Below are 27682 nucleotides of genomic sequence, written 5' to 3'. Positions count from 1 at the left end.
TGTACCCAACGTTTTGAGAACATTATTAAAGTCCAGATAACTTTCAACGAAAGTTCTATTAAACGTTACAGTTCATAACCTTGCCAGAACATTCCGTTCACTTTGAGGAATCTGTCGGCAGACAGGCGGCAACAGGAACGACAGCAGCTTCTAGAAGAGCTTTAGTTCAGACATGCTGAGACAAACTCGTCACAAAGTAGCTGATCGAGCTGTCCATCATTCACACTTCTAACAATGCATCACATTAATAAGGAGATGAGTTCTGCAGAACTGAAGACAATACACACATGTGGCTAAACATTTTTTTATTTACTTCAATGTTAAGACAAAAATTCATTTCCAGGTAAGATTCAGGTCCATTTTAAATAAAAGCTCCAGTTTACAAATGCAGAGACCATAGACATCAATTACTGACAGCAAGATTCATAAAAATAAACTCTTCCATGCAAACGTTCATCTGGAAATTGAATAAAAAGCATGTGGAGATTGGAGGCCTGGCGATTATCAATAACACACACCGATCGAAGTGCTGCGGTTCCCGCTGATGCCGATGGAGGCCGTTTCAGGACAGCGCTTTCATTTCAGAGGGACAAAAGGAAAGACAAATAGTTTCTTCTCATAAATTACACACTTCCAACAAACAGCTCTCATCCCGTAACAGTACAAAAGAGCGATTACACAGGTCACAGGCACAGAGGAATGCTGGGAGAATGGCTTCTCCTCCAACAAAGAGCAGATTGACGGTGCGGCTCCATTCAGCCTGGCTTCAGCAGCGCCTGCCAGCGTTAAACTAGGCCACGATTAAGCAACTTTAATTACCGCCAAGACCCTCTTCCCACTGTCCTTTGCCAATCTCAAAAAGTGTTGGATCAAGTATTAAACATCATTTATGTGGAAATTTGGCTTCCATCGAGCATCGTCGTTCTCTCCGTCTCAGTTGTTTTCTTGTGAAAGGGTCGTTTCCTGTAAGAAAGCGGCACAAAAGTGGTCAAACAAAAGCGCAAGCTTCTAATTAACAGATAAAGACAAACTTAAAAGCGAGTTAATGACGGAGCGACGGTCTCATTGGCGCTTTCCTATCTTATCTTATCAGAGTACAGCACTGATGTCGAAATTATTTTGTCCAGACAGCAATTTGGTCAAGGTAAACTTATGCAACCTCTGAATGAAGATAAGTTTGGCAGCAGTGGAGCGCCGCATGTGGAAGACATTATCCAGCATGCATCAGTCCACAGCAGGATTCCTGCAGCTCTGCAAAACAGACGCTACGTCACCGAGAGGCGCAACGCTGGAATGTTGCCTGCGCCGAGGGAACGTACAGTTCTGAACAGACTCAAAACATCATTCATGCAGACTAATACACTGATAAGAGGGTTTATCTTCTGATAACTAAATATTAACTTAAACTTTCCAGACTCTTTCAAAGTGTTCCAGGATTCATTCATATTCATTCACCTGATTTATCTTATCGGACTGTTTCGTCACCATGAAATCAAAACTGACAGTGTTTTTATATGGATTTTTAACTTTTAACTTCCCCTCCCTCTTGCATCATCTCTTCTCTGATGACGAGGGCGGGGCAACCTGTCACTCACATGAGATCCACCAATAGCAAACCACAACCATCCAATCAATTCCCCACAGTCAAAATCAAGCCCCGCCCTACATTTGTTCTTGTTTGTGAAGCAGTTTCACTCGGATATATATGGCACAATAGCGAAGAAAAGACGAGCGCAACTTCAATTTCATGATGACTTTAATATTAACATTCGACTGGCACTGCAGATGATGAAACATTTCGGTCGATCAGATCCCGTTTAAACCTGATCTTTTTTGTCCACTTTCAACCACATGATCTCGTCGAGGGGAAGGTCTATGTATGTTTTGTTTTGTTTTTTCAGATCTTTCGATCTAATGGACGAAACATAAATTACAAATGAACGCAACCGGAGATGATGGAAAAACACAGGGAGAGCATCAGCTTTCATTTTTGCTCTGACAGGCGCAAGACCGGCCGAACGCTGTGAGTGCGTGTTAGAAATCAGGAATGGCGAGAGAACATTGTGCTTGGTACATTTTTGTCCTGCAACACGCAACGGTTTCTATTTTTCTGTGACGTCACGGCTGGAACAACAACACAAAGTATGGCAATGATAATCTCAGGTAATGTTTATGTGCTTTATTAAATGTTAAAAGCGTTTGAATATCATTTTGTGTGTCTTTTATAGTCGTACCGAAAGCAACAATGGACAATTCACCTCAGATCTTCAAAATAAATAAAAAGGAAACAAGAACACTCAAACGATCAACTCATTGTAAGTGTATTCGATGATAAAGATTATTTCAGTAACTCAGTTTGTATTTTTAACAATGTTAAAATGGTGTAATATTCATGAATTTGATTATTTACGTTGGAACTTGCGGAGAGAGCCCGCCCACGCGCTCTTCTGATTGGCTGTGATATTTTGATTGACTTTATCGCATCTCATAGTCGTGTCGCGTCTGGTGTGGACAGACAAAAGCCGCCTTTCCACTGCACACCACATTTGTATCCGATTGTCGCCCCCTAGCGGCAGTCGTACGGAACTTTGAAATTGGTTGTGAAGCAACCGTTACCCTCGGCTTATTCATCACGGTAAACTGAACGATTTTAAAGAATGTAACATTAATGTATGTATGAATATATCCACACAGAGCAAATGACCCTCGATACAGCTAAAATAAAAACATAGTAGATTTTTATAGAGCTAATCAACGTAAAAATTGATTTATTAATTATTATCGTCAAGTCACCTTTATTTATATAGCGCTTTTTACAATGCAGATTGTGTCAAAGCAGCTTTACATTGATAACTGGTATATAATTTTGAAATTAAAGAATAGTGTCAATGCAGGCAGATCAAAGCACTGTTGAATATCAAATATCAAGTGTCCCCGACTAAGCAAGCCAAAGGCAACAGCGGCAAGGAACCCAAACTCCATCAGGTGACATCTTTTATGTGAATGTTTATGTTTATGTTTGTGTCTGGTTAGGACACGGTGTTATGTGTTAGGTCAGATCACATGAGCGTCTACTCTACAAAAGCTTTCCGGCCGAATGCATTTTCATCTACCGCTGGAAGTGGTCAAAGGTGGACAAGCTCAAAACGTTTTACACCTGTATTTAGCGTCGTCCACATGTGATCCGATCGAACAAAACGTATCTTAATACAAGCTGTGCCTTAGATCGGACATGCACACTTACATACGGTGTCCTCTCGCCATATTTACTCCAGAAGGTCATCTTGACAGTGTTGCGGTGTCCAGTGCGCTGGTCGAATGTCTGGCAGGACTGGAAGGGAGGACTGTAGAGGTGCAAGCTGACGGCGCTCTCCGTGTGACTGACGTTCTCCACGCGATGGAGGCCGATGGAGTCTGAAACAGTGCAGTAAAGGTCAGACGCATGTCGGTCAGAGGAGCTTCTGCTCACAGCCGGCAGTGATTCTCACCGTTGATGTATGCGCACTGGTTTTCCAGCAGGACCCGCTGTGACTTCTGCACCATCCCGCCCTGCAGTCTGCGGTCGGGCCAGTCGAACAGCGTCTCCTTCAGCTGACCCTGCAGGAGCTTCAGGAAGCAGTGCGAGTCCGTGTGATCGTGGATGCTGCTGCGGTGGAGCCAAACACGGCAAACTCAGAAACATGCTTCTGTGTTTAGAAACATTACAACTATCCAGAGATTCTTTAGTAGGTGAAGATGAACAAAAAAATCAGGCGCTTTGCTTCCTTTTTCTTCTCCCACTGTGAAAAACTGCTTATGCTTTTATGAGGCGATGTCCTTATTTTATCTCAAATTCAATCAATTTATTAAGGGCTTTGAATATATTATCTCTGTTTATGACTTAACTAATCACAAGACATTGGACTGTTCCATCAGGTCGCTATCTGCCTGTTAATATCTCTAATTCATTGACGCATGTGTTCTGCTTGTTTAATTATTGATCCATAAATGATTTTAGGTTTTTCAGATTGAGAAGTGCATATAGACTGATTTATAACTCAAACGGCAGAATCTGAGTTCAGTTTACCTGCCGTGTCCTTCACCCCAGCAAAGGATCATCAGGTTGAACTTTCCATTTCCCTCATCGACGAGATTCCTGGTGTACCTGTAAAGACATGCTTGTTAAAACATACTTTCATCTGTCAGTTCAATGAAAGACTCAGAAACAGTCATGCTTCAATCATCAATTGAAACAGATTTACGTCTAAAATTACCCAAACAATTTTTTCATTGTACTATATTTTGAATGTACAATTTTTTTTTTCTTCATATTTTGTATTTTTAGGGGAATTTATGGTACTAAATGATATTTATGCAGTATTTATAATCCATTTATTGATTTTCTGAACATAGACCTGAAAATTAAATTTCCAAATTAAACAATCATAAATCTTGAATGTTTTGGATCACAGACTGAATGTTTGGGTAATTTTCACGTGACGTAAATCTGTTTCAACTCTTTGTTTAATAATTTCGATTGATGTCATAATTTTGAGTTTATATGTAATAATATAGACTTTTATATCATAATTATGACTTTAAGTCAGTATTTCAACTTTTATGTCAATTTCAACTTTATCATAATTTTCACTATCAATTATGACTATGTAATAATTTTTACTTTTTCATCTTTTTTTAACGAAAACACGATTACTGCTGAAGTGAAAAAAGTTTAATTTTAAAAAGGTAATCGCAACTTTTTATATAATCATAATTCTATAATTAATCATAATTCTGATGTAAAGTCAGAATTGCGAGTTAAAAAAAGTCAGAATTACGAGATATAAAGTCAGAATTCCATGATATAAAGTCAGAATTGTGAGATATAAAGTCAGAATTGCATGATATAAAGTCAGAATTGTGAGATATAAAGTCAGAATTGCATGATATAAAGTCAGAATTGTGAGTTATAAAGTCAGAATTGCGAGATATAAAGTCAGAATTGTGAGATATAAAGTCAGAATTGCATGATATAAAGTCAGAATTGTGAGATATAAAGTCAGAATTGCGAGATATAAAGTCAGAATTGTGAGATATAAAGTCAGAATTGCATGATATAAAGTCAGAATTGTGAGATATAAAGTCAGAATTACGAGATATAAAGTCAGAATTGCGAGATATAAAGTCAGATTTGCGAGTTTGAAAAGTCAGAATTGCATGATATAAAGTCAGAATTGTGAGATATAAAGTCAGAATTACGAGATATAAAGTCAGAATTGCGAGATATAAAGTCAGATTTGCGAGTTTGAAAAGTCAGAATTGCATGATATAAAGTCAGAATTACGAGATATAAAGTCAGAATTACGAGATATAAAGTCAGAATTGCGAGATATAAAGTCAGAATTGCGAGATATAAAGTCAGAATTACGAGATATAAAGTCAGAATTGTGAGATATAAAGTCAGAATTGCGAGATATAAAGTCAGAATTGCGAGATATAAAGTCAGAATTGCGAGATATAAAGTCAGAATTACGAGATATAAAGTCAGAATTGCGAGATATAAAGTCAGAATTACGAGATATAAAGTCAGAATTGTGAGATATAAAGTCAGAATTACGAGATATAAAGTCAGAATTGTGAGATATAAAGTCAGAATTACGAGATATAAAGTCAGAATTACGAGATATAAAGTCAGAATTGCGAGATATAAAGTCAGAATTACGAGATATAAAGTCAGAATTGTGAGATATAAAGTCAGAATTACGAGATATAAAGTCAGAATTGCGAGATATAAATTCAGAATTGTGAGATATAAAGTCAGAATTGTGAGATATAAAGTCAGAATTGCGAATTATAGTCAGAATTGCGAGTTTAAAAAAAACAGAATTGTGAGATATAAAGTCGGAATTGCGAGATATAAAGTCAAAATTGCGAGATATAAAGTCAGAATTGTGAGATATAAAGTCAGAATTGCGAATTATAGTCAGAATTGCGAGTTTAAAAAAAACAGAATTGTGAGATATAAAGTCAGAATTGCGAATTATAGTCAGAATTGCGAGTTTAAAAAAAACAGAATTGTGAGATATAAAGTCGGAATTGTGAGATATAAAGTCAGAATTGCGAGATATAAAGTCAGAATTGCGAATTATAGTCAGAATTGCGAGTTTAAAAAAACAGAATTGTGAGATATAAAGTCAGAATTGCGAATTATAGTCAGAATTGCGAGTTTAAAAAAAACAGAATTGTGAGATATAAAGTCGGAATTGTGAGATATAAAGTCAGAATTGCGAGATATAAAGTCAGAATTGCGAATTATAGTCAGAATTGCGAGTTTAAAAAAAACAGAATTGTGAGATATAAAGTCAGAATTGCGAATTATAGTCAGAATTGCGAGTTTAAAAAAAACAGAATTGTGAGATATAAAGTCAGAATTGCGAGATATAAAGTCAAAATTGCGAGATATAAAGTCAGAATTGTGAGATATAAAGTCAGAATTGCGAATTATAGTCAGAATTGCGAGTTTAAAAAAAACAGAATTGTGAGATATAAAGTCAGAATTGCGAATTATAGTCAGAATTGCGAGTTTAAAAAAAACAGAATTGTGAGATATAAAGTCGGAATTGTGAGATATAAAGTCAGAATTGCGAGATATAAAGTCAGAATTGCGAATTATAGTCAGAATTGCGAGTTTAAAAAAAACAGAATTGTGAGATATAAAGTCAGAATTGCGAATTATAGTCAGAATTGCGAGTTTAAAAAAAACAGAATTGTGAGATATAAAGTCGGAATTGTGAGATATAAAGTCAGAATTGCGAATTATAGTCAGAATTGCGAGTTAAAAAAAAACAGAATTGTGAGATATAAAGTCAGAATTGCGAGATATAAAGTCAGAATTGCGAGATATAAAGTCAAAATTGCGAGATATAAAGTCAGAATTGTGAGATATAAAGTCAGAATTGCGAGATATAAAGTCAGAATTGTGAGATATAAAGTCAGAATTGCATGATATAAAGTCAGAATTGTGAGATATAAAGTCAGAATTGTGAGTCTGAAAAGTCAGAATTGCGTGATATAAAGTCAGAATTGCGAGATATAAAGTCAGAATTGCGAATTATAGTCAGAATTGCGAGTTTAAAAAAAACAGAATTGTGAGATATAAAGTCAGAATTGCGAGATATAAAGTCAGAATTGCGAGATATAAAGTCAGAATTACGAGATATAAAGTCAGAATTACGAGATATAAAGTCAGAATTGCATGATATAAAGTCAGAATTACGAGATATAAAGTCAGAATTGTGAGTTTGAAAAGTCAGAATTGCGTGATATAAAGTCAGAATTGCGAGATATAAAGTCAGAATTACGAGATATAAAGTCAGAATGGCATGATATAAAGTCAGAATTGCGAGATATAAAGTCAGAATTGCGTGATATAAAGTCAGAATTGCGTGATATAAATTCAGAATTGCGAGATATAAAGTCAGAATTGCGAGATATAAAGTCAGAATTACAAGATATAAAGTCAGAATTGCGAGATATAAAGTCAGAATTACGAGATATAAAGTCAGAATTACGAGATATAAAGTCAGAATTGTGAGATATAAAGTCAGATTTGCGAGTTTGAAAAGTCAGAATTGCGTGATATAAAGTCAGAATTGTGAAATACAAAGTCAGAATTGCGAGTTTAAAAAAGCCAGAAATGCGAGATATAAAGTCAGAATTGCGAGATATAAAGTCAGAATTGTGAGATATAAAGTCAGAATTGCATGATATAAAGTCAGAATTGCGAGATATAAAGTCAGAATTGTGAGATATAAAGTCAGAATTGTGAGATATAAAGTCAGAATTGCGAGATATAAAGTCAGAATTGTGAGATATAAAGTCAGAATTGCATGATATAAAGTCAGAATTGTGAGATATAAAGTCAGAATTACGAGATATAAAGTCAGAATTGCGAGATATAAAGTCAGATTTGCGAGTTTGAAAAGTCAGAATTGCATGATATAAAGTCAGAATTGTGAGATATAAAGTCAGAATTACGAGATATAAAGTCAGAATTGCGAGATATAAAGTCAGATTTGCGAGTTTGAAAAGTCAGAATTGCATGATATAAAGTCAGAATTACGAGATATAAAGTCAGAATTACGAGATATAAAGTCAGAATTGCGAGATATAAAGTCAGAATTGCGAGATATAAAGTCAGAATTACGAGATATAAAGTCAGAATTGTGAGATATAAAGTCAGAATTACGAGATATAAAGTCAGAATTGCGAGATATAAAGTCAGAATTGCGAGATATAAAGTCAGAATTACGAGATATAAAGTCAGAATTGCGAGATATAAAGTCAGAATTACGAGATATAAAGTCAGAATTGTGAGATATAAAGTCAGAATTACGAGATATAAAGTCAGAATTGTGAGATATAAAGTCAGAATTACGAGATATAAAGTCAGAATTACGAGATATAAAGTCAGAATTGCGAGATATAAAGTCAGAATTACGAGATATAAAGTCAGAATTGTGAGATATAAAGTCAGAATTACGAGATATAAAGTCAGAATTGCGAGATATAAATTCAGAATTGTGAGATATAAAGTCAGAATTGTGAGATATAAAGTCAGAATTGCGAATTATAGTCAGAATTGCGAGTTTAAAAAAAACAGAATTGTGAGATATAAAGTCGGAATTGCGAGATATAAAGTCAGAATTGCGAGATATAAAGTCAAAATTGCGAGATATAAAGTCAGAATTGTGAGATATAAAGTCAGAATTGCGAATTATAGTCAGAATTGCGAGTTTAAAAAAAACAGAATTGTGAGATATAAAGTCAGAATTGCGAATTATAGTCAGAATTGCGAGTTTAAAAAAAACAGAATTGTGAGATATAAAGTCGGAATTGTGAGATATAAAGTCAGAATTGCGAAATATAAAGTCAGAATTGTGAGATATAAAGTCAGAATTGCGAATTATAGTCAGAATTGCGAGTTTAAAAAAAACAGAATTGTGAGATATAAAGTCAGAATTGCGAATTATAGTCAGAATTGCGAGTTTAAAAAAAACAGAATTGTGAGATATAAAGTCGGAATTGTGAGATATAAAGTCAGAATTGCGAATTATAGTCAGAATTGCGAGTTAAAAAAAAACAGAATTGTGAGATATAAAGTCAGAATTGCGAGATATAAAGTCAGAATTGCGAGATATAAAGTCAAAATTGCGAGATATAAAGTCAGAATTGTGAGATATAAAGTCAGAATTGCGAGATATAAAGTCAGAATTGTGAGATATAAAGTCAGAATTGCATGATATAAAGTCAGAATTGTGAGATATAAAGTCAGAATTGTGAGTTTGAAAAGTCAGAATTGCGTGATATAAAGTCAGAATTGCGAGATATAAAGTCAGAATTGCGAATTATAGTCAGAATTGCGAGTTTAAAAAAAACAGAATTGTGAGATATAAAGTCAGAATTGCGAGATATAAAGTCAGAATTGCGAGATATAAAGTCAGAATTACGAGATATAAAGTCAGAATTACGAGATATAAAGTCAGAATTGCATGATATAAAGTCAGAATTACGAGATATAAAGTCAGAATTGTGAGTTTGAAAAGTCAGAATTGCGTGATATAAAGTCAGAATTGCGAGATATAAAGTCAGAATTACGAGATATAAAGTCAGAATGGCATGATATAAAGTCAGAATTGCGAGATATAAAGTCAGAATTGCGTGATATAAAGTCAGAATTGCGTGATATAAATTCAGAATTGCGAGATATAAAGTCAGAATTGCGAGATATAAAGTCAGAATTACAAGATATAAAGTCAGAATTGCGAGATATAAAGTCAGAATTACGAGATATAAAGTCAGAATTACGAGATATAAAGTCAGAATTGTGAGATATAAAGTCAGATTTGCGAGTTTGAAAAGTCAGAATTGCGTGATATAAAGTCAGAATTGTGAAATACAAAGTCAGAATTGCGAGTTTAAAAAAGCCAGAAATGCGAGATATAAAGTCAGAATTGCGAGATATAAAGTCAGAATTGTGAGATATAAAGTCAGAATTGCATGATATAAAGTCAGAATTGCGAGATATAAAGTCAGAATTGTGAGATATAAAGTCAGAATTGTGAGATATAAAGTCAGAATTGCGAGATATAAAGTCAGAATTGTGAGATATAAAGTCAGAATTGCATGATATAAAGTCAGAATTGTGAGATATAAAGTCAGAATTACGAGATATAAAGTCAGAATTGCGAGATATAAAGTCAGATTTGCGAGTTTGAAAAGTCAGAATTGCATGATATAAAGTCAGAATTGTGAGATATAAAGTCAGAATTACGAGATATAAAGTCAGAATTGCGAGATATAAAGTCAGATTTGCGAGTTTGAAAAGTCAGAATTGCATGATATAAAGTCAGAATTACGAGATATAAAGTCAGAATTACGAGATATAAAGTCAGAATTGCGAGATATAAAGTCAGAATTGCGAGATATAAAGTCAGAATTACGAGATATAAAGTCAGAATTGTGAGATATAAAGTCAGAATTACGAGATATAAAGTCAGAATTGCGAGATATAAAGTCAGAATTGCGAGATATAAAGTCAGAATTACGAGATATAAAGTCAGAATTGCGAGATATAAAGTCAGAATTACGAGATATAAAGTCAGAATTGTGAGATATAAAGTCAGAATTACGAGATATAAAGTCAGAATTGTGAGATATAAAGTCAGAATTACGAGATATAAAGTCAGAATTACGAGATATAAAGTCAGAATTGCGAGATATAAAGTCAGAATTACGAGATATAAAGTCAGAATTGTGAGATATAAAGTCAGAATTACGAGATATAAAGTCAGAATTGCGAGATATAAATTCAGAATTGTGAGATATAAAGTCAGAATTGTGAGATATAAAGTCAGAATTGCGAATTATAGTCAGAATTGCGAGTTTAAAAAAAACAGAATTGTGAGATATAAAGTCGGAATTGCGAGATATAAAGTCAGAATTGCGAGATATAAAGTCAAAATTGCGAGATATAAAGTCAGAATTGTGAGATATAAAGTCAGAATTGCGAATTATAGTCAGAATTGCGAGTTTAAAAAAAACAGAATTGTGAGATATAAAGTCAGAATTGCGAATTATAGTCAGAATTGCGAGTTTAAAAAAAACAGAATTGTGAGATATAAAGTCGGAATTGTGAGATATAAAGTCAGAATTGCGAAATATAAAGTCAGAATTGTGAGATATAAAGTCAGAATTGCGAATTATAGTCAGAATTGCGAGTTTAAAAAAAACAGAATTGTGAGATATAAAGTCAGAATTGCGAATTATAGTCAGAATTGCGAGTTTAAAAAAAACAGAATTGTGAGATATAAAGTCGGAATTGTGAGATATAAAGTCAGAATTGCGAATTATAGTCAGAATTGCGAGTTAAAAAAAAACAGAATTGTGAGATATAAAGTCAGAATTGCGAGATATAAAGTCAGAATTGCGAGATATAAAGTCAAAATTGCGAGATATAAAGTCAGAATTGTGAGATATAAAGTCAGAATTGTGAGATATAAAGTCAGAATTGTGAGATATAAAGTCAGAATTGCATGATATAAAGTCAGAATTGTGAGATATAAAGTCAGAATTGTGAGTTTGAAAAGTCAGAATTGCGTGATATAAAGTCAGAATTGCGAGATATAAAGTCAGAATTGCGAATTATAGTCAGAATTGCGAGTTTAAAAAAAACAGAATTGTGAGATATAAAGTCAGAATTGCGAGATATAAAGTCAGAATTGCGAGATATAAAGTCAGAATTACGAGATATAAAGTCAGAATTACGAGATATAAAGTCAGAATTGCATGATATAAAGTCAGAATTACGAGATATAAAGTCAGAATTGTGAGTTTGAAAAGTCAGAATTGCGTGATATAAAGTCAGAATTGCGAGATATAAAGTCAGAATTACGAGATATAAAGTCAGAATGGCATGATATAAAGTCAGAATTACGAGATATAAAGTCAGATTTGCGAGTTTGAAAAGTTAGAATTGCGTGATATAAAGTCAGAATTGCGTGATATAAATTCAGAATTGCGAGATATAAAGTCAGAATTGCGAGATATAAAGTCAGAATTACAAGATATAAAGTCAGAATTGCGAGATATAAAGTCAGAATTACGAGATATAAAGTCAGAATTACGAGATATAAAGTCAGAATTGTGAGATATAAAGTCAGATTTGCGAGTTTGAAAAGTCAGAATTGCGTGATATAAAGTCAGAATTGTGAAATATAAAGTCAGAATTGCGAATTATAGTCAGAATTGCGAGTTTAAAAAAAACAGAATTGCGAGATATAAAGTCAGAATTGCGAATTATAGTCAGAATTGCGAGTTTAAAAAAAACAGAATTGTGAGATATAAAGTCAGAATTGCGAGATATAAAGTCAGAATTGCGAGATATAAAGTCAGAATTACGAGATATAAAGTCAGAATTACGAGATATAAAGTCAGAATTGCATGATATAAAGTCAGAATTACGAGATATAAAGTCAGAATTGTGAGTTTGAAAAGTCAGAATTGCGTGATATAAAGTCAGAATTGTGAGTTTGAAAAGTCAGAATTGCGTGATATAAAGTCAGAATTACGAGATATAAAGTCAGAATTGCGAGATATAAATTCAGAATTGTGAGATATAAAGTCAGAATTGTGAGATATAAAGTCAGAATTGCGAATTATAGTCAGAATTGCGAGTTTAAAAAAAACAGAATTGTGAGATATAAAGTCGGAATTGCGAGATATAAAGTCAGAATTGCGAGATATAAAGTCAAAATTGCGAGATATAAAGTCAGAATTGTGAGATATAAAGTCAGAATTGCGAATTATAGTCAGAATTGCGAGTTTAAAAAAAACAGAATTGTGAGATATAAAGTCAGAATTGCGAATTATAGTCAGAATTGCGAGTTTAAAAAAAACAGAATTGTGAGATATAAAGTCGGAATTGTGAGATATAAAGTCAGAATTGCGAGATATAAAGTCAGAATTGTGAGATATAAAGTCAGAATTGCGAATTATAGTCAGAATTGCGAGTTTAAAAAAAACAGAATTGTGAGATATAAAGTCAGAATTGCGAATTATAGTCAGAATTGCGAGTTTAAAAAAAACAGAATTGTGAGATATAAAGTCGGAATTGTGAGATATAAAGTCAGAATTGCGAATTATAGTCAGAATTGCGAGTTAAAAAAAAACAGAATTGTGAGATATAAAGTCAGAATTGCGAGATATAAAGTCAGAATTGCGAGATATAAAGTCAAAATTGCGAGATATAAAGTCAGAATTGTGAGATATAAAGTCAGAATTGCGAGATATAAAGTCAGAATTGTGAGATATAAAGTCAGAATTGCATGATATAAAGTCAGAATTGTGAGATATAAAGTCAGAATTGTGAGTCTGAAAAGTCAGAATTGCGTGATATAAAGTCAGAATTGCGAGATATAAAGTCAGAATTGCGAATTATAGTCAGAATTGCGAGTTTAAAAAAAACAGAATTGTGAGATATAAAGTCAGAATTGCGAGATATAAAGTCAGAATTGCGAGATATAAAGTCAGAATTACGAGATATAAAGTCAGAATTACGAGATATAAAGTCAGAATTGCATGATATAAAGTCAGAATTACGAGATATAAAGTCAGAATTGTGAGTTTGAAAAGTCAGAATTGCGTGATATAAAGTCAGAATTGCGAGATATAAAGTCAGAATTACGAGATATAAAGTCAGAATGGCATGATATAAAGTCAGAATTACGAGATATAAAGTCAGATTTGCGAGTTTGAAAAGTTAGAATTGCGTGATATAAAGTCAGAATTGCGTGATATAAATTCAGAATTGCGAGATATAAAGTCAGAATTGCGAGATATAAAGTCAGAATTACAAGATATAAAGTCAGAATTGCGAGATATAAAGTCAGAATTACGAGATATAAAGTCAGAATTACGAGATATAAAGTCAGAATTGTGAGATATAAAGTCAGATTTGCGAGTTTGAAAAGTCAGAATTGCGTGATATAAAGTCAGAATTGTGAAATATAAAGTCAGAATTGCGAATTATAGTCAGAATTGCGAGTTTAAAAAAAACAGAATTGCGAGATATAAAGTCAGAATTGCGAATTATAGTCAGAATTGCGAGTTTAAAAAAAACAGAATTGTGAGATATAAAGTCAGAATTGCGAGATATAAAGTCAGAATTGCGAGATATAAAGTCAGAATTACGAGATATAAAGTCAGAATTACGAGATATAAAGTCAGAATTGCATGATATAAAGTCAGAATTACGAGATATAAAGTCAGAATTGTGAGTTTGAAAAGTCAGAATTGCGTGATATAAAGTCAGAATTGCGAGATATAAAGTCAGAATTACGAGATATAAAGTCAGAATGGCATGATATAAAGTCAGAATTACGAGATATAAAGTCAGATTTGCGAGTTTGAAAAGTTAGAATTGCGTGATATAAAGTCAGAATTGCGTGATATAAATTCAGAATTGCGAGATATAAAGTCAGAATTGCGAGATATAAAGTCAGAATTACAAGATATAAAGTCAGAATTGCGAGATATAAAGTCAGAATTACGAGATATAAAGTCAGAATTACGAGATATAAAGTCAGAATTGTGAGATATAAAGTCAGATTTGCGAGTTTGAAAAGTCAGAATTGCGTGATATAAAGTCAGAATTGTGAAATATAAAGTCAGAATTGCGAGTTTAAAAAAGCCAGAAATGCGAGATATAAAGTCAGAATTGTGTGATATTATGTCAGAATATTCATGTTTTACACTCAGTGAATACAAGTGTGACTATTTTTTCAGGACCATTTAACCTTTTTTCGAATCATGTCCATGATTTTTTATGTGTTCATAAGCAAGCGCAAAAACCTTTTCCAAGTTTCGTACCATTCCAATGAAGTAAAAAATTTGAAAAAACTAAATATTTTTATAACTTTGATTGCATCTCGTTTCACCTTTTTAATCTCTTATAAATTAATACGTCACAGTTATCATAAACAGTTTTTTGTATCATAATTTTCATTATTATGATGATGTACAAAAGCATGATTGTGGTGGAAAAAGTTTTTCCTTCCAGTATTTATTTCCTATACAAGTTGATGTTGGAGATTAATGATAATTTAGAATTACTGTTTGTTGTTGCAGGGATCAATTTTGGCATTACTACTCATTAAGCATAATGATTTCAGTCGGTGAGATAAAGAGAACATCCTGTATCTTGAAACTGTTTGTGTCGAACAATCTAGAAAGGTTTGTTCCATGTGGCGGGAATGGAATGTGTGTTTTTCTGCTGGAACATTTGATGGAACGGAGAGCAGCGGGTGTGCGCCAGGAGCCGCGCTCTGATTGGCCAGCCTCATCTCCGCCTCCTGAAACGAAGACCCGCCCCTCTCAAAACATCACCGGAGGAAAAACTGACTCTGAACGCATCGCATCTCCTCAAAAATAAATTGACTTGCATTTGATTGAAATCGCGCAATAGTGTCATCATTAAAAAACAACATTAAAAATAAAACATTAAAAAAAAAAAAAAAAAATTCAGTTGTGTTAAAAATATAGAAAATAAAACCATAGTGATTGTAAGCCTAAATGCATAATTTTAGCAGACTACTGATTAAAAATAATTGTTTTATGAGACAATTATTATCGTTATTAATAATAATAATAATAATAATTACCTGTACTGGTCAAATTTGGCGAATTTCATCCACTCCTGAGGTTTACTTTCATACGCTTCCATGATGCTCTGCACTTCTTCCACATTAATAGTGTCACTTTCAAAAATCTTGTGCAGAGTTTTAATCAGATCATCCAGAGTTTCTGGTTTCACTACTTCGGTTTGCTCCATCTTCAGCGGTTCTTCTGCGGTTCGAGTCTCGCGGAGGGAGTTCGAGCTTTTATAGATCCAGCAGAACTTTTATGGACTGTACCACCGGCATGCGAGAGAGGGGGGGTCCGCGGACTGCGATTAAAGTTTTACCAAAAAATGTATGTAAACATGCCCTTTAACCTATGATGTAGATTTTAATAAGCAGTCACTGATTGAACAAACCAACATATGAGAGCAAATAAATATAATTTTTGTTTCTTTGTCGATTTTTAATAATGGAACACCCCCTTTACAGTTTGGATTGACCCGCTTTTTCATTCAGAAAGTGAACTTTATATTTAACGGTTGTTATATCTTTAAACTGGCACCTTTACACATACAATACAAAAGATAAAAGTGTCATATTATTTTATTTTGATGGAAAGTATGGAATTTATTTTTTTCAAGTGTCGAAATAATACAGATTCTTTAGATGTTCTAGAATCTTTAACATGACGGAAAATACGAATTAGAAAATATTTGTTTTAAAACTACCGAATGTTATTCTGCGTTGTAAAATGTTCTGATCGATTGTTTTCTTGTCGTTTGTGTGCGATCTTGCGCCATCATGTGGACGATCATGAGAAATTAGGTTTATTTGAAGGGTAAAATATTGTAGACGTAGATTTCAGAAGTTGTTCAGACAATAATTCTATATCTCAATTAAATATATTTAATTTATAATTATATTCATTTATAAATATAAATAATTATTTGATTTATAATTATAATTCAATGTGTAAAAATTGTGTGTAAAAAAAAAAAAAAAGTAAATCGCCTTCTGGATCAGATTTTCATGACTTTTATTTTGACAGTGTCGCTGCGTCATTGGAAGCTTCTCGCTGTAGCGGAAATCACTCTGACAGGTTCCGCTCTTCTGCTCTGCTGTGCTGTGAGTGTCAGATTGCGATTATTAGTTATTGATTATTGTAATAAACTCTCTAAACTCGACGACTTCAGCCGCAGCTGGACACGACCATCGCGGTGAACATGATAAAAGCCATTCTGATATTTAATAATCATGGAAAACCACGACTGTCGAAATTCTACGAGCATTACGTGAGCGAATCATTATTATTATTATCATTTAATGCCTCTGTTTACTGTTACTGTGTGAATAACTGAACAGCTGATCTGTCAGATAAATAAAGTGTTTGGTTAGTTGCTGTTACATAAATATTAAGCTTATATGAATTATAATTTAGGATAAATGTCGTTTTATTCAGATGTCATGGAGGAATTTTATATTTATTGATTATAGACTAACATAATTGTGTGAGTGAGTGAGTGAGTGAGTGTTTGTAAGTGTGTGTGTGTCAGAGTGTGTGTGTCAGAGTGTGTGTGTGTGAGTTTAGGTGAGAGTGTGTATAGGTGTTTTTGTGTGTGTTTGTCTGAGTGTGTCTATGAGTGTGTTTTTGTTTTTAAGGGTGTGTGTATGTTTGTGTGAGTGTGTGTGTGTGTGTGTGTGTGTGTGAGTAGGTGAGAGAGTGTATAGGTGTGTGTGTCTAAGAGTGTGTGTGAGTGTGTGAGAGTGTAGGTGAGAGTGTGTATAGGTGTTTTTGTGTGTGTTTGTCTGAGTGTGTTTGTGTTTTTAAGAGAGTGTGTGTGTGAGTATGTATGTCTGAGAGTGTGTTTGTGTGTGTGTGTGTGTGTGTGTGTGAGTGTAGGTGTGAGAGTGTATAGGTGTTTTTGTGTCTGAGTGTGTCTATGAGTGTGTTTGTGTTTTTAAGTGTGTGTGCGAATGAGTGTTTGTGTCCGAGTGTGTTTGAGTGTGTGTTTGTGTCTGAGTGTAGGTGAGTGTGTATGTTTGTGTGAGTGTGTGTTTGAGTGCTTTTATTTAAGTGTGTGTGCGCATGTGAATGAGTGTGTGTGTGTGTGTCTGAGTGAGTGTGTTTGTATGAGTGTGTGTGTGTGTGTGTGTGAGCGCAGTGACCGCAGCCTGTGAAATATTAAAGAGGGAGCCACTCTTTGTCTCTTGACATGTGATCGGGGTCAGAGGTCACTCTAGAGTTACACTATCATTTTCACAGGCTCTTGTGACTCGCTCGTGTTTGTTCCTCTGAACAGAAACTCACAGACGTTACTGAAGATCTGATCTGAACTCTATTCTAGAAACTTTATTAGTGTGAGAAGAAACGACTTTAACATGTTCACATTCATCTCTACAGCGCTTTATGTAATACAAATGGAGCTTCACGGTAATAAACAGGAAAATACCAGTTGCAGAATTAAGAATTATGAAACTAAATCAGTTTATAATAAACGATGGAGCAGATTTATTCCTGGAAGCCAGTTTGATTCTGCCAGCGTGGCATTCATGAGCGGTGAAACAGCGACACCTGCTGCTCACACTGAGGAACTGCAGCAGACTCTGACAGACCACCTCTGCTGCAGTTCCTCAGTGTGAGCAGCAGGTGTCGCTGTTTCACCATGAATGTTCCTGATGCTTTCAGTGGACTACAAGCAGTAGAGCAGGAGGTCATGGGTTCAATTCCCGGAGAATGTGTGACGCGTATCATAAACTCATGAAACTGATGTTTTCTGCTCTACAGTGACTCATTTAACGCCTGCTTTATTCCTTTCAGACTGAAGACACAGAGCAGCAGATCATTAGAGAAACGTTTCATCTGGTTTCCAAACGAGACGAGAACGTTTGCAACTTCTTGGAGGGCGGATTGTAAGTCATGCATTTCTCCAGCGACGTTGTGTGTGTGTGTTACTAGGGCTCGATTTCTCAATTTTAATCAATTCTCATTTTTATGAACCGATATTGATTCTTAAATCCCAAGAATCGATTAGTCTAGTCTGTTTTCAGTTGATGAATGAGCAGAATATGTAGCTCCTCCCATCCAATAAATCACAATAATCTGTTACTTTTGATATGAAGCAAAGTCTCAGATTTCAAATGACGTCCATCTTATTATGAGATTCAGAAAATAAATAGCGTTTTGGCGCTGTTTAATGTGGCGTGACGGATCGCTTTAGCGCCTCAGTTAAAGAGAAGCATGTGATCATCCTCTCCTCCGCTTTAATACCAGTTACAGCGAAATAAACATGAACATCTGAAGGTATGTTAAAATATACAGTACAACTTACTGAAATCCGTATCATGTCTCGTGTAATCGCTCAATCAGTGCTTCAACCTCAATAAAACAGCTTCAGTGTCACGTGACGTCACATTTACCTCAGAAAAACACATTCAGTGACCATAAACTCATTAGTCAGCTAGAAAAGTGACTCTAGAAAGATAAATATAGCTATGCACCGTTACATATTCATTATAATCTTTAATGTTATTCAATATTTAATGCATGTTTGAATAAATCAGCCGCGATTTAAATGTTTATATTTCAAAAAGACGAATTGGAGTAGAAAATACGATTATGTAACTCTAAACTTTACTTATAATAAAAACATAATTGAGTGTAATTTAAGCGTTTGTATATAAATAAGTTAATTTAACCTCAGTGCTTCCCACACATAGACTTTACTTAGGCGGGCCGCCCAGGTATATTTGGAGACACATTTTTGCTTTTATTATATTTATCCTCTTATACATTTATATATAACGAAACCATCCGCGATCGATTAACTAGTCGTTTCGTACCTGCTCGTTACGTGTGCGTCAGAACTGTTTACTCCCGCTAACATTCCCACGGGCGCTGCATTCTACAAGCTCACGCAACAGCGCTTCAGACTGCTTCAAAGTGATTCTCAATCAATGAAAAGTTCAGATTTATGCCAAGCGATTGCTAATGAACTCAAGTTGATGAATTATTACAATGTCTACTTTATGGCCTTTATATAAAATGTTTTAGACGATTGAAGGATCAGCCTGCAATAGTACAGACATTTCAAAATAAGAGTCCCGGTGTATTTCGGGTTTGTTTATAATTAAAAGTCACACGCTAAGTTTTTTTCTTTTTCTTTTGGGCATTATTGGTATTTTGGTTACACTATAAATTGTATTTAATTTGATTTCCATTTAATTCATAGTAAATTATTGTAGTCTCCCCCACAGACAGAAAAGACTTATCATTCATTTATTATTCATTTTATAAATTTTACTAGTAAAATCTGTGTCCCATTCACTGAGAGAGACACTATATGACAGCAAGGAGAACATAGGAAAAGGAAAACCATTTAAATGCTGTAATTTTGCATAATAATAATGCATAATATTAGTATGTAATTAAATGTAATATGCTATGTAATTAAAATCCAAAATAATCGATCTCAAATCGAATAGTAATCGAATCGAATTGTGAAAATTGTCAATACCCAGCCCTATGTGTCGCGGCTCATTGCGTCTCGTGTGTGTGTGTGTGTGTGTGTGTGTGTTCAGGTTGATCGGCGGCTCGGAGAACAAGCTGATCTACCGACACTACGCCACCCTGTACTTCGTGTTCTGCGTGGATTCGTCAGAGAGCGAGCTGGGCATTCTGGATCTGATCCAGGTGTGAGGGCGGCACTGATGCTGATGTTGGTCGGTCAGTGTGATGATGTGGTCATGTGACTCTCTGTGTCTGCAGGTGTTCGTGGAGACGCTGGACAAATGCTTCGAGAATGTGTGTGAACTCGACCTGATTTTCCACATGGATAAGGTGACGTGCTTCACGATATACTCACAGCCGAACTCTGTTCTGTTCTTCACATCCACATTTAGATGAATAAGTGCTGCACTTTCCTCTCAAAAACTAAATAAACACACAACAAAAATGAGAAAATAGCTGTATGAGATGCGATAAAGTCAATCAAAAACACAGCCAATCAGAAGAGATTCACACAAATTGATATTCAAACTCACATTAGATGCTAATTAATTAATTACTCACCCTCATGTCGTTCCACACCCGTAAGACCTCATCTTCAGAACACAAATTAAGATTTTTTTGATGAAATCCGATGGCTCAGCTAGGCCTGAGCAATGACATTTCCTCTCTCAAGATCCATTAATGTACTAAAATCATATTTAAATCAGTTCATGTGAGTACAGTGGTTCAATATTAATATTATAAAGCCACGAGAATATTTTTTGTGCGCCAAAAAAACTAAATAACGAGTGATGGCCAATTTCAAAACACTGCTTCGGGAAGATTCAGAGCGCCAAAGTCTTGATTTCAGCAGTTTGAATCGTGATCCGAATCATGATTCGACATAAAAGATTCATAACGCTCCGAATCTTCCTGCAGGTTCATAACATCCTGGCCGAGATGGTGATGGGCGGCATGGTGCTGGAAACCAACATGAGTGAAATCATCACGCAGGTGGAAGCGCAAACCAAGATGGAGAAATCTGAGGTGAGAGCGACACGTGTCAGTCCGTGAGCATGTCTGTGTGTGTGTGTGTGTGGAACGCATGTCCCAGAATGCCGTTCTGTGATGCCTTCGTTCTGAATGTCTGCTGCCGCTGCTCTTCTGAAGGTCAGACCCCATGTGGGATTCCTTGCTTTTGCCATTGAGAGGAAACGAACCCAAACGCGTTGCATCGTCTGGCCGAGGCTCAGTCAGCGCTCACAGATGCGACGTCTGATCATCTTCATCTCACACAGATAAACATCCACACGCGCACGACATCATCAAACCACGAGAGAAGCGCCTGTGTGTTTGTGTGTCGGTGAAATCAGGATGTTTATTTGTGCTCGATTATTCTTCTGAAGTTCAATTGCAGCTCTTGACAAACGCCATATTTCAAACTCAATTTATGCATTGATTGCGATTTTTTTGCATTGCGGTTGGAGCCGATGGCGCTTCAACACTTGAGTTCAATCCCGTCTCCTGTCATGTCTCTATAATAAAGGCAAAAATAAATCATTAAAAACATTTTTTTTTTGCATTATGACATTATTTCTGTTACATTTAAAGCCAAAATTATATTGACTGTAATGCAGTATCATCTCAGCAGTGATTAATATTAAAATTCAGTTCTTACAAACAAATGCACAACGACTGAGTCCCAATGCAAAAAAAGCATTAAAGAGGACCTATTCTGCTATTTTACACGTTCAGCTGTTGCTGTTTGAGCGCTGCAGAATTCTCTATATCAGTGTCAGTGTTTCTGAACTCCCTCAAACGCCTCCAAACACGTCACAATGTTCCTCATTTAAATAATTAATGCGCAGAATAAAGGGGCGGGGCCTGGTTGAGTAAGTTAGTAACTGGCGGTTATGGTAAGGGGCGGGACATTTCCCAAACACCAATCACAACTGGTCCAGCCGACCAATCAGAGCACATTGTGCTTCTCAGAAGGAGGGGCTTCATAGAGACAGGAGCGTTACTGACAGACTGGGAAGAGAGGAGCTGCAACAATGAGGAAAATGATGAACATTCAAGCATGTAGAGCCCAAAGACTGAGTAATAGGTCCTCTTTAATGCTTAAATGTTTGGTATTCTGATCTGACAGCTGAATCTCCTCTCATAAAGACCCACCGTACACCAGCACGACGTCTCTCTCCTGATGAAGACCGGCGGTGTGCGGTGGGTCACGACAGCCCTTCTGTGTATGAAGTGTGTTGATCTTTGAGCTGCTGTAACTGTCTCTCTTCACTCTTTCCTGACTGTCTCCAGCTCTTTGCGTTTCTCTCTTTCTGCAGACGTTTATCTTTCAGTGTCCCAGACAGGACAGGTAGACACAGGTAGGGCTGAACGCCACACTCAATGACTGTCACACGCGTCATCCTGAGGGCTGACATTCACTGCGCGACCGACACGACCGATGGAGGAACGCGACACTCGGATTGACCAGAACCAGAACGGATCCAACAGATGCATAGATGTAAAACGCATCCGCTTTCTTGCAGTGTTTGTCCGTCGGTGGGAATGTCGGTCCTCAGGATGGCAGGTTAGAATAGAGCAGATCTGTGTGAATATTTGGTGTAATTCTCTAGAGATGAGCCGTAGAGCCGTAGCACAGATAGATTCACAGCTCATGCCTGGTAAGTAGAATATTCTCATCTGTCCTGTTGCACTGTCCCATGATGCACTGCTCCAGCTGAACAGACACGGGTAAAGACTGACTGATCTTCTGACACTTCAAAAACCATCTGGATGCTTTAATCCTTGTGCGGTCTTCCTTTGGGAAGTACACTCAGGGTGTTTTGGTGTCTCTCTCCAGAGACCGCAGGCAACAAAATGTAATTTTGTAACAAAATATATTTATATTTTTTTTAAACAGATGTAATTTTACTCTGTTTATTAATGTTTTTACTCGACATTTGTGCAGTTTGAGGATTTATCATATTTTTTAAATTTATATAAATAAATGTAAAAAATATATCTTTTAAATACGTTTTTCTTTCTACAAAAACAGCTTTTTATGTAAAATTGACTTTATAAAAGACCCACATTTCTAACTTTCATTCATGGGGATAACATGGATAATTTGACATGGTTTAGTGTGAGATTTTTGCCAATCTTTTGGAAAATGCAGTTTTAAAAGTAAAAAATGATCACTTTATCCAGTAGATGGCATCAGACATCCACTATTTGCTCTTTGACTGACTGAAAAACATCTTTTCACAAGTTTTTTTTTTCAGTTGAATTCATATCTAAATATTATGAAATCACAATTATGACAATAAAAGCTACTTTTTGTCAAAGTTTAGTATTTTTTGTAATAAAAAAAATCTGTGTTTCAATATTGTTACATTATGATGAGACCCTGCTTAGGAAATGCACAAAAATCATCCTCAAAAAAATCTACATTTTTGAAAAAAAAAAAAAATTTCAGTGCAAAAAAATGTTAAACTTTGACAAAAAGTAATTTTTATTGTTATAATTTTTATTTCATAATATTTAGATATAAATCCAACTGAAAAATACTTGTGTAAAGATGTCTTTCAGTCAGTCAAACAGCAAATAGTGGAGCTCTGCTGCCATCTACTGGATAAAGTGATCATTTCTTACTTTTAAAACTGCATTTTCCAAAAGATGGGCAAAAATCTCACACTAAACCATGTCAAATTATCCATGTGATCCCCATGAATGAAAGTTAGAAAATGTGGGTCTTTATAAAGTGAATTTTACATAAAAAGCTGTTTTTGTATAAAAACGTATTTTAAAAAATATTTTATTTATATAAATTTAAAAAATAAGATAAATCCTCTAAAAACTGCACAAATATGAAGTAAAAACATTAATAAACAGAGTAAAATTACATTTGTTTTTTTAAAAAACAATTATTTTGTTACAAAATTACATTTAGTTGCCTGGGGTCTCTGGAGACCCCAAAAACCCTGAGTGTGACTTTTTTTTCTACACTAACATAAAAACATATCACACTTTTTTTTTCCTTCTTTTTTTTTTTTTTTGTAGATCTAGAAAGTGTTAAAAACTGTACAAAGTTTCATGTCATTTGGACAAAGAGATCTTTTTTTAAATTTATTTTAGCAAACGTCGTTTGGGGTCTAAAAAGACCCCAAAGACCCTATAAGGGTTAAAAGCATCTTTCAGATATGAGAATCTGAGGCTAACACACATACAGTCAGTCTTTACTTGTTTGTGTACTAGTTAGTTTAATTTTTAACTAGTCTTACTTTGTGTATTCATATATTTTGGCATTAAAACAAACCCTGCCGTTTGACGAAGCTGATGTGAGTAAATGTTCATTCTCTCTGACGTCACAACCTGAATCATCTGAGTTTAATTGGATCTTGATCAGTGGATTTGATCTGGATTAACCCACCCTAATCCTGCCGCTTAGTGACGTGAGCATCGGGTTATTAAAGTCACCATGAAATCAAAACGGACAGTTCTTGTTTTTTTATGGAAGATTGCAGTGTTTATTCTAAATTATGAATCTGTAGTTTTTAAATTCATGTTCCTCGTAATCTTGAATCAGAATATCTTCCCCTTTCTCTTGCAGCGACTTCTCTGATGATGAGGGCGGGGCAACCTGTCACTCACATGAGATCCACCAATAGCAAACCACAACCATCCAATCAACTCCCCACAGACAAAATCAAGCCCCGCCCTACATTTGTTCTTGTTTGAGAAGCAGTTTCACTCGGATATATGGCGCAATAGAGAAGAAAATATGAGCAAATAAAATTATTCAAGACAAGTCGTTGCTTTCGCTGTTCACCTAGATTCGAAGGGTTTGTGCGTTTCCCATTCCTCATTTCATCTGGATCAGATTCTGCTCTCTATCATGTCTTTCGTCATTCCCTTTCCACACTATATTTTTTTCCTTCAAATTGTCCCTCGGTCCCCGTCATGTCTGATTCCCGCCGTGTGGAGTAACGCATGCGCAGAGCTGTGAGATCACGAGCGGTTTGCATCGTGTGTGATGTGGAGCGTTCGGCGTGATTGATGGAGTGAAGTGATTCTGTTTCGACGTTCTCGTGTTTAACTGTGTGTTTGTGTCCGTTCAGGCCGGGATCGCGGGAGCTCCGGCACGTGCTGTTTCGGCCGTCAAGAACATGAACCTGCCAGAGATGCCCAAGAACATTAACATCGGGGACATCAGCATCAAAGTGCCAAACCTGCCATCTTTTAAGTAGTGAACACTGGCCTGCACACCAGTCTTTACAGTGAAACTGTGTTTACTAGAATGCAAAGCAGATATTGTGACATCACAATTGATGAAGGCACTGTGTGATGATGGCTGTAAATGAAGTATTTATTTGATTCTTCTGTCCTCTGTGTGTCTCGCTGCAGTGTTGGAGGTCGTGAGTGTGTGTGCGCGTGTGTGTGTGTGTGTGTGTGTGTGTGTGTGTGTGTGTGTGTGTGTGTGTGTGTGTGTGTGTGTGCGTGCGTGCGTGCGTGCGTGCGTGCGTGCGTGCGTGCGTGCGTGCGTGCGTGCGTGCGTGCGTGCGTGCGTGCGTGCGTGCGTGCGTGCGTGCGTGCGTGCGTGCGTGCGTGCGTGCGTGTGTGTGTGTGCGCGCGTGCTCCGATCATCACTCCTAACAAACATTCCAGTATGGAAATCTCAATCATGCTGTAAATGCCTAAATTATATTGCTATATGTGTGTACTCAGAGTATATTTATATATGATTTGTCTTCTCTTTTATTATGCCGGTAGTTTTGCTTTGGTTTTTAAGTGGTGCATGTATTTCCTTTTGCAACAAAATAAAGTATCAAATTATTTTTTCTTCTTTAACTCTGTGTCTTGTGTTTGATGAAATACTCAAGTTTACACCTTCCATAAACACTATTCTGTTTTGTGATGGATGGTTAGTTATTAATACCCGGCGACACATTCAAACACAATTAACCCTTTCACGCATAGAGGTCACTACGCTGGACGGCTATTCAAAAAGCATTTTCTTGCGTATGCATGGGTTCTGATGGCATAGTTGCACATAAAACACTACAGTCGACAAAAGTGTATCATACACTGCCACCAAGTGGCAAGCTGTTGCATGTGGATTTCTTTTTTCCTCCAAACCAAGATTAAGTAACATCTAATAAGTCATATCATTGATAAATTTTCCAAATATTGATTTTAGATTGGGAGGAATTTCTGATTAATCATTTGTCCACTAAATTTGACATCATGCAACAACAGCTGTATTCATACTATTACTGTGACTGTTCTTGAAAATACTTCATCTGCAGTCACTTTTTGGTTGTAAATGTATTTGTGTCACAAGAATGTAATTTGCAGTTACATCAAAAAAAGTAATCTGATTGTGTAATGAAAGTTACATGCAACACGTTACTTTACTCGTTACATCAAAAATGTCATCTGATTATGTAATGCACGTTACTTGTAATGCGTTACTTGTTACAGCATGGAAATTGTGATTACATAATGCATGTTACCTGTAATACGTTACTTTACTCGTTACATGAAAAAAGTAATCTAATTACCTAATGCATGTTACTTGTAATGCATTACTTGTTACATCAGGAAAATAATGTGATTACATAATGCATGTTACCTGTAATCCATTACTTTACTCGTTACATGAAAAAGGTAATCTAATTACATAATGCATGTTACTTGTAATGCATTACTCGTTACAGCAGAAAAATTAAAAATGATGCACATTACCTGTAATGCATTACTTTACTTGTTACATCAAAAAGTAATCTGATTACGTAATGAGCGTTAATTGTAATGCATTACTCGTTACATTAGAAAAGTAAAGTGATTGCGTAATGCAGGTTACCTGTAATGCGTTTATCAAAAAAGTTATTTGATTACGTAATGCACATTAATTGTAATTCATCACTCGTTACAGTAATGAATGTTACATGTAACATGTTACCCGTTTAATAAAAAAATTATCTGATTATGTAATGCACGTTACTAATGCGTTACTTTAGTCGTTACATGAAAAAGTAACCTGTTTATGTAATGCATGTTACTGGTAATGCATTACTCACTAGATCAGAAAAGTAACCTGATTATGAGTGCATGTTACTTGTAATGCGTTACTTTACTTGTTACATCAAAAAAGTTATTTGATTACATAATGCACATTAATTGTAATTAATTACTCATTACAGTAATGAATGTTACATGTAACACGTTACCCGTTTAATAAAAAATTATATGATTATGTAATGCAAGTTACTTATGCGTTACTTTACCCGTTACATGAAAAAAATAACCTGTTCACGTAATGCATGTTACTTGTAATGCATTACTCACTAGATCAGAAAAGTAACCTGATTATGCAATGCATGTTACCTGTAATGCGTTACTTTACTTGTTACATCAAAAAAATTAGATTACATAATGCACGTTAATTGTAATTCATTATTTGTTACAGTAAAGAATGTTACATGTAACATGTTACCCGTTACATCAAAAAAATCATCTGATTATGTAATGCACATTACTC

General features: G+C 35.2%; 2 protein-coding genes across 2 annotated transcripts; one reads left to right on the top strand and one right to left on the bottom strand.

Annotated features, from left to right (window-relative positions):
- Nucleotides 1-280: 280 nt before the first annotated feature.
- Nucleotides 281-15902, bottom strand: cdo1 (cysteine dioxygenase, type I). Its single transcript, XM_067394243.1, has 5 exons — nucleotides 15699-15902; nucleotides 4067-4144; nucleotides 3489-3646; nucleotides 3245-3414; nucleotides 281-963 (listed from the first exon to the last, which is right to left on the bottom strand). The coding sequence occupies exons 1-5, from the start codon at nucleotides 15866-15868 to the stop codon at nucleotides 934-936; spliced, it is 606 nt and encodes a 201-aa protein (XP_067250344.1). The 5' UTR covers nucleotides 15869-15902; the 3' UTR covers nucleotides 281-933.
- Nucleotides 15903-16708: 806 nt separating this feature from the next.
- ap3s1 (adaptor related protein complex 3 subunit sigma 1) lies at nucleotides 16709-25964 on the top strand. Its single transcript, XM_067394244.1, has 6 exons — nucleotides 16709-16948; nucleotides 18475-18566; nucleotides 20235-20346; nucleotides 20422-20493; nucleotides 21082-21189; nucleotides 25260-25964. The coding sequence occupies exons 1-6, from the start codon at nucleotides 16880-16882 to the stop codon at nucleotides 25386-25388; spliced, it is 582 nt and encodes a 193-aa protein (XP_067250345.1). The 5' UTR covers nucleotides 16709-16879; the 3' UTR covers nucleotides 25389-25964.
- Nucleotides 25965-27682: the final 1718 nt, after the last annotated feature.

This window comes from Chanodichthys erythropterus, chromosome 9 (assembly GCF_024489055.1).
Source record: "Chanodichthys erythropterus isolate Z2021 chromosome 9, ASM2448905v1, whole genome shotgun sequence".
NCBI lineage: Eukaryota > Metazoa > Chordata > Actinopteri > Cypriniformes > Xenocyprididae > Chanodichthys > Chanodichthys erythropterus.
This window is presented reverse-complemented; position numbering and strand designations above follow the sequence as displayed.

Coding starts and splice junctions, on each gene's coding strand:
- ap3s1 (XM_067394244.1), top strand. CDS start 16,880: ATGATAAAAGCCATTCTGATATTTAATAATCATGGAAAACCACGACTG. Junction 20,347..20,421: donor GCATTCTGGATCTGATCCAG/GTGTGAGGGCGG, acceptor CTGTGTCTGCAG/GTGTTCGTGGAGACGCTGGA. Junction 20,494..21,081: donor TGATTTTCCACATGGATAAG/GTGACGTGCTTC, acceptor ATCTTCCTGCAG/GTTCATAACATCCTGGCCGA.
- cdo1 (XM_067394243.1), bottom strand. CDS start 15,868: ATGGAGCAAACCGAAGTAGTGAAACCAGAAACTCTGGATGATCTGATT. Junction 4,145..15,698: donor GCCAAATTTGACCAGTACAG/GTAATTATTATT, acceptor ATGTCTTTACAG/GTACACCAGGAATCTCGTCG. Junction 3,647..4,066: donor TGGGGTGAAGGACACGGCAG/GTAAACTGAACT, acceptor GCTCCACCGCAG/CAGCATCCACGATCACACGG.